This window comes from Penaeus monodon, chromosome 2, assembly GCF_015228065.2.
Source record: "Penaeus monodon isolate SGIC_2016 chromosome 2, NSTDA_Pmon_1, whole genome shotgun sequence".
Taxonomy (NCBI): Eukaryota; Metazoa; Arthropoda; class Malacostraca; order Decapoda; family Penaeidae; genus Penaeus; species Penaeus monodon.
Window position 1 is genome coordinate 52,075,936 of NC_051387.1, and position 7,500 is coordinate 52,083,435.

At 40.9% G+C, this 7,500-nt stretch overlaps 2 protein-coding genes and 1 pseudogene across 3 annotated transcripts in view; all 3 read left to right on the forward strand.

The window, feature by feature from the left end:
• The window catches only part of LOC119579854, a 1,658-nt pseudogene extending 344 nt beyond the window's left edge, over window positions 1-1,314 (forward strand).
• Window positions 1,315-4,251: 2,937 nt separating this feature from the next.
• LOC119579864 lies at window positions 4,252-6,782 on the forward strand. 2 transcript variants are annotated; one of them, XM_037927719.1, is made up of 3 exons: window positions 4,252-4,302; window positions 5,358-5,698; window positions 6,209-6,782. In XM_037927719.1, the coding sequence occupies exons 2-3, from the start codon at window positions 5,364-5,366 to the stop codon at window positions 6,375-6,377; spliced, it is 504 nt and encodes a 167-aa protein (XP_037783647.1). In that variant the 5' UTR covers window positions 4,252-4,302; window positions 5,358-5,363; the 3' UTR covers window positions 6,378-6,782. The 2 variants fall into 2 exon arrangements, with proteins under 2 accessions (XP_037783647.1, XP_037783654.1); XM_037927726.1 differs by lacking the exon at window positions 4,252-4,302 and having other exon boundaries at window positions 5,114-5,698.
• Window positions 6,783-7,261: 479 nt separating this feature from the next.
• Window positions 7,262-7,500, forward strand: part of LOC119579216 — a 7,069-nt gene continuing 6,830 nt past the window's right edge. The window contains exon 1 of the mRNA XM_037926946.1: window positions 7,262-7,283. Within this exon, the coding sequence (XP_037782874.1) occupies window positions 7,262-7,283 (22 nt within the window). The remainder of the gene's footprint in view (window positions 7,284-7,500) is intronic.

Here is a 7,500-nt window from a genome sequence, read left to right on the forward strand (position 1 = left end):
CGTCGCAGTGGCTACAGGAGGCACGGGAGGTACGGCAGGGAGGTGCCGGCAGCGGAGGCGCAGATCCAGGAGCAGGCCGACCTCGAGAACCTGCTGGAGGACGTGTGGCGGCAAGACGAGACGGGCTGCGGCAGGAGGCTCCTGTGCGAGCTGGCGAAGGAGGACGAGGAGGAGCTCTCGCAGGGGGAGTTGGACATCCTCAGCCCGGTTGGGTGAGTCGCTCTTCCCTTTCTTTTTTTGTTCTTTCGTATCTCCTTATTCCAGTGCATTATGTACCATTGTCATGCATACGCTTGTGTATTTAAACTTCTGTTCATTACCATGTTGTTCTGGTACTCGAGCTGTTTTTGGTCACCTTTAGGCCTATTGCGTCGTAGTTTTAACTTTTCGAATTCAGTAACAACAACAATAGCAATTTCACTACAGGGTTTTGCTATTCAGATATTCTCAAATTATACCAGCGAATGTACTGTGTTCTTCGCAATTTACTGTTTTTTGCATTTTATTTTTTAATCTTTTTCTTACTCCTTTTTGGGTTTGCATTCTGGTCCTAACTTCGTTCTTCCACCCTCTGGAGGAACGATCTTAACGATCTCTTAAATCTTAATGTTAGTCACTAATGTGTTTATTCACATACTCCTTCTTTTCCCATTTTTATTTAGCTCTATCGTATTGGTTCTATCTTTTTACTCTTATAATCTTTCATTCCTTTATTCTCTCTCCCCGCAGCCCCGACGTGAAGCCCGGCGAGGGTCTCCTGCCGCCGCCCTTCAGCGGAACCGGGGAGTTCGTGCGCGCCAGGGCCTTCGGCAGGGGCGGCGGGGACTGCGGCGCCCCTTCCCCCTGTGCCCCTTTAACGGCACGGAACTTATGGACAACGTCATGGCCTACTTGTCTTGATCTGCTCCTCTCATGACCCTTCTTTCGACTGACCTCATGGCGTGGAAGACCTGCAGGACGTAGCCATGGGATCCAGAGTGTCGACGGGGATCTTGGTTGGGAAGGAACGACTTTTTATACGTAGCTAATAGTAGTCAAAATTCACTTACTGGGCACTCTGGTGTTTATTTTCTTAAAAGGCAGAATAATTCTTTTATCATACCGGTACCATGAAGGAATTTCAAAGGAACAAAATTTACAAAAGACGCCATTTTTCTCACTGTCAACACTCGGTTACTTGTCTGCTTCTTGCCATAGAAACTGCTGGCGGATTCTGCTAATTTTCGTAAGAAACTCTGATGCACTATTGGGTTAATGGTATTTTTGTCTGATTTCTTGATTGGTCACTTTATTTCCATATATATATATACACATACATACATATATATATATATATATATATATATATATATATATATATATATATATATATATATATATATAAAACACAACGAATTATATTTTTCATCTCCATGTTGAATAAACACTCATTTCGATTTGATTATCAGTAAAATATTTTATAAGCTGAAATATACATATCATATATCTAGAGTTATCCAATAAATTCACATATGATTATATGCTGTCTTTCTTTATACCATATATTATTTTCTGCCACATTTTTTATATGAAAACTTAACCTTACTTTTGTGAACGTTCCTCCATTTTTTTCTGTTTGCTATACATTTTTTTTTTCCAGAATTTACTTTTAACTTTTTGTCGTTGTCTGAAGAGGATTTTATATCCTTTCCATGCTTACAGTAAAGGTGTTTTATTTTGACACATTGACCTGTGTTCTTCTATATGTAGTCCTGCAATCCTGTTAAATGGCGGCGTATGAATCCATGGGTAAGGATTTTTGTATAAACTGTATTCTTATATCGACGCCCTCATATTCTATGTAGATAAGAATATTGAAAACACACACACAATACAGCAAATGTTCGAAAGGTTCGAACTTCATGTGATTAAAGATTCGAAACAGAACTCGAGTAGAAATGAGATTTTATTTTGTTATAGAGTATGCAACCGCAGCATTTTATATCTATAGAGGTAATTATAGGTGTATCGTACATAACAAAATAAGTATTGACAAAAATATAAAAAGATTTTTTTTCCCTATCGAAAGACAAGCGCAAAACAAACGTGAAAAAGATAGAGGAAAGGAAAATAAACAAATAACAAGACACAAAGATAGATACAACTGATAGCTGATAGATACATCGATACACAGAGATGTCACACAGAGGGAATCGGTGTCGAAAGTTGGAACACGAGACGCTTACCTAATGTTGCACTGCATGTGACACAGTGACATAAGAGCAGATGAGTAATTATGCAATGACAGTCGGGTGACACGAAGATGTGAGATGGGGAAGTGGGAGAGGGAGAGGGAGGGAGGGGGGAAGATGGGGGAGCGAGAGAGGGAGGGGAGGGAAGATGTGAGATGGGGAAGTGGGAGAGGGAGAGGGAGGGAGGGGGGAAGATGGGGGAGCGAGAGAGGGAGGGGAGGGAAGATGTGAGATGGGGAAGTGGGAGAGGGAGAGGGAGGGAAGGGGGAAGATGGGGAAGCGGGAGCGGGAGGGGAGGGAAGATGGGAGATGGGGTAGTATACATATACATGTACGTATGTATGTATGTATGTATGTATGTATCTACCTACCTATCTACATATCTATCTATCTATCTATCTATCTATCTATAACTATATCTATCTATCTATCTATCTATCTATTTATTTACTTATTTATTTACGCACAATATATACACACGAATAGGGCGGACAGAAAAGGGAGAGGAGGAGGAGAAAAAGGGAAAGAGGTGGAAAAAAAGGAAGGTGACGGATATGTGAGAAAGGCGAGGAAGAGAGAGAGAAGAGAAGAATAGAAGAGAAACTAAAGGAACGGGAAGTAGAACGGGGGAGAGATGATGAAGAGAGAAGAGGAGGGGGGGAGAAGAAAAAGAAATGGAGGAGTAGGAGAGCGAAAAAAACAATAAATGAATGGAAAGCAGGCAAAGGGGAAAGATATGGAACAGAGGAGGAGACGGAGAATTAAAGAATAGGAGAGAGGATTTTTTTTTTCTTTCTTTCTTTCTTACTCTCTTAATTCCCCATCATTCTGTTCTTTTTTTTCTCCTTTTCTTACTTCTCTCTCTCTCTCCTCTTTCTCCCTCATTCTTCCCTTCGTCTCTGTTCTCTCTCATTTTTCTTTCTCTTTCTGCCCTTCGTGTACTGCAATTTCTCTCTGTCCTTATTCTCCCCCATTCTGTCCTTCGGTTTCTTCTCTCTCTCTTTTACTCCCGCATTCTCCCATTCGTCATTCTCTCTATCTCCCTCCCCTTATTTTCCTCATTCGGTTGTTCGCCTTCTATTCTCCCCTCTCTCCTCATTCTCCTTATTTTGTATTCTCGTTTTCTCCTCTCTGTTTCCATATTCCTATTTCCCCATCAATCGTTACTTCGTCTATGTCTCTCTTCCCTTTTATTCCCCTTTATCTGTGCTTCGTTTTCTTCTCTCTCTGCTTTACCTTTGTCTTCTTTATTTGCGCTTATCATATTCCTCATTTTCTCTACCTCATTCTGTCCTTCGTTTTTTCTTTTCTCCCTCATTTTGCCCATTCTCTTCTTCCCTCTCTTTTTTTTCCCTCATTGTCCCTCTTTTTGTTCTTCGTCCCTTCCCCCATTTGTCTTTCACTCTGTTTTTCGTTTCTTTCTCTCACTTCATTCTCTTATTTTCCCCATTCTGCCCTTTGTCTTCTTCTCTTTCTTCCTCCCCTTATTCTCTCTTGTTCCAGCCTTTCTCTTTCTTACACTCCCCTCGTATTTTTCCACTTGCTTCTCCTTTACTCTCCTCATATCGTTTACCTATCTTGTCTCCCTCCTTCCTTCTTTATCTTTCACTTTACTTTAATCTTCCCTCTCATCCCCTCTCAATCTTTTCTCTTATGTGCCAGTTTCCCCCCGTTATTCCCTCACTTCCTTATTCCCCTACCTCTCCTCACTTCTCCCAGCCATACATTCCTTATCCCTTCCCTACCTCCCTTACCCCCTTATTCCATACCTCTCCTCCCTTACCCCTTCACCCCTTACCTATCTCTCCTCCCTTAACCCCCCCAGTACCTCCCTCCTTCCCTCTCCTCCCATGCCTCCCCTCCCCTACCTCCCGTCCCTCGTTTCCCTCCCTTACCCTCCGCCTAATTTACCCCCTACCTCCCCTCCCTTTTCCCCTAGATTTCCCCCTCCCCCATCGCCTCGACACACTCGTCCGTATAAAAGGAGGGACAGGCACGGCTATCCTCAGTGTCAAGCCAAGACATCCACAGCATTCCCCTGCTTAGTCTCCTTACGTGGAAAAAAAATCTTGTAAGTGTCTGTTTTCTGTCGTAATAATCTAATGATTTTCAAAAGGAGGATTTTTATTTGTATTGTAGTGGTGTATTGCTATGATTTTATTTTTTTTTTGTTTTATTATTATTTACCGCCAGTTATATATGAGCATTTTCATTCCTCCTAGGGGACTTTTTAAAAATGTCCATTTGCATATATTTTTTTCATCTTTTTGTTTATCAGTGTTCTTGAATAGTTTCACACACACACACACACACACACACACACACACACACAGATATATATATATTATATATATATATATATATATATATATATATATATATACGTATATCTATATCTATTTCTATATCTGTATCTACACACACACACACACACACACACACACACACACACACACACACACACACACACATACACACACACACACACACACACACACACACACACACACACACACACACGCGCCAACACACACACACACACGCCCCACACACACACACACACTACACACACACACATACACACACACACACACACACACACACACACACACGCACACACACACACACACGCCCACACACATATTTATATATATATATATATATATATATATATATAATATATATATATATATATATGTATATATATGTATATATATATATATATATATATATATATATATATATATAATATGTATATATATGTATATATATATATATAAGTACACACACAAACACACACACACGCCCACACACATACACACACACACACACACACACACACACACACACACACACACACACACACACACACACACACACACACACACACACACACACACACACACAGATATATTTAAAGCAAATTCGACAGAAAATTACAAATAAAATGGATCGAGCAGTAGGTAGACAGAGGAACTGAATTACGGTAAATAGAAATTTAGACTTGAAAGAGAATACATAAAAAATAGAGAAAAAATACAGAAATTTGTGTTGGGGAAAAAGAGCCAAAAAAAAAAAAGTTCAAGAGGAGGAGGGTGCCATACTTCATGCCGTTCTCGTCCTCAGCCCATCATGACGACCGTGACCGTGGGCTTGGTGGGCGGTGCAGGCGTGGCAGCCGCCGCCGCCGTCGCAGGAGCCGTGGGCTTGGGCCTCCTGGCGCTCGCAGGTCTAGGACGCCGCAGCAGCAGCAGACGTCGCAGTGGCTACAGGAAGCACGGGAGGTACGGCAGGGAGGTGCCGGCAGCGGAGGCGCAGATCCAGGAGCAGGCCGACCTCGAGAACCTGCTGGAGGACGTGTGGCGGCAAGACGAGACGGGCTGCGGCAGGAGGCTCCTGTGCGAGCTGGCGAAGGAGGACGAGGAGGAGCTCTCGCAGGAGGAGTTGGACATCCTCAGCCTGGTTGGGTGAGTCGCTCTTCCCTTTCTTTTTTTGTTCTTTATCTCCTTATTCCAGTGCATTATGTACCATTGTCATGCATACGCTTGTGTATTTAAGCTTCTGTTCATTACCATGTTGTTCTGTACTCGAGCTGTTGTGGTCACCTTTAGGCCTATTGCGTCGTAGTTTAACTTTTCGAATTCAGTAACAACAACAATAGCATTTCACTACAGGATTTTGCTATTCAGATATTCTCAAATGATACCAGCGGAATGTACTGTGTTCTTCGCAATTTACTCTTTTTTGCATTTTATTTTTTAATCTTTATCTTACTCCTTTTGGGTTTGCATTTCTGGTCCTAACTTCGTTCTTCCACCCTCTGGAGGAACGATCTTAACGATCTCTTAAATCTTAATGTTAGTCACTAATGTGTTTATTCACATACTCCTTTTTTCCCATTTTTATTTAGCTCTATCGTATTGGTTCTATCTTTTTACTCTTATAATCTTTAATTCCTTTATTCTCTCTCCCCGCAGCCCCGACGTGAAGCCCGGCGAGGGTCTCCTGCCGCCCTTCAGCGGAACCGGGGAGTACGTGCGCGCCAGGGCCTTCGGCAGGAGCGGCGGGGACTGCGGCGCCGCCTTCCCCCTGTGCCCCTTCAACGGCACGGAACTTATGGACAACGTCATGGCCTACTTGTCGTGATCTGCTCCTCTCATGACCCTTCTTTCGACTGACCTCATGGCGTGGAAGACCTGCAGGACGTAGCCATGGGATCCAGAGTGTCGACGGGGATCTTGGTTGGGAAGGAACGACTTTTTATACATAGCTAATAGTAGGCAAAATTCACTTACTGGGCACTCTGGTGTTTATTTTCTTAAAAGGCAGAATAATTCTTTTATCATACCGGTAGCATGAAGGAATTTCAAAGGAACAAAATTTACAAAAGACGCCATTTTTCTCACTGTCAACACTCGGTTACGTGTCTGCTTCTTGCCATAGAAACTGCTGGCGGATTCTGCTAATTTTCGTAAGAAACTCTGATGCACTATTGGGTTAATGGTATTTTTGTCTGATTTCTTGATTGGTCACTTTATTTCCATATATATATATACATACATACATACATATATATATATATATATATATATATATATATATATATATATATATATATATATATATATATATATATATATATATAAAAAAAAAACAACGAATTATATTTTTCATCTCCATGTTGAATAAACACTCATTTCGATTTGATTATCAGTAAATATTTTATAAGCTGAAATATACATAGCATATATCTAGAGTTATCCAATAAATTCACATAAGATTATATGCTGTCTTTCTTTATACCATATATTATTTTCTGCCACATTTTTTATATGAAAACTTAACCTTACTTCTGTGAACGTTCCTCCAGTTTTTTCTGTTTGCTATACATTTTTTTTTCCAGAATTTACTTTTAACTTTTTGTCGTTGTCTGAAGAGGATTTTATATCCTTTCCATGCTTACAGGAAAGGTGTTTTATTTTGACACATTGACCTGTGCTCTTCTACATGTAGTCCTGCAATCCTGTTAAATGACGGCGTATGAATCCATGGGTAAGGATTTTTGTATAAACTGTATTCTTATATCGACGCCCTCATATTCTAGGTAGATAAGAAAACACACACACAATATAGCAAATGTTCGAAAGGTTCGAACTTCGTGGGATTAAAGATTCGAAACAGAACTCGAGTAGAAATGAGATTTTTTTTTGTTATAGAATATGCAACCGCAGTATTTCATATCTATAGAGGTAATTATAGGTGTATCGTA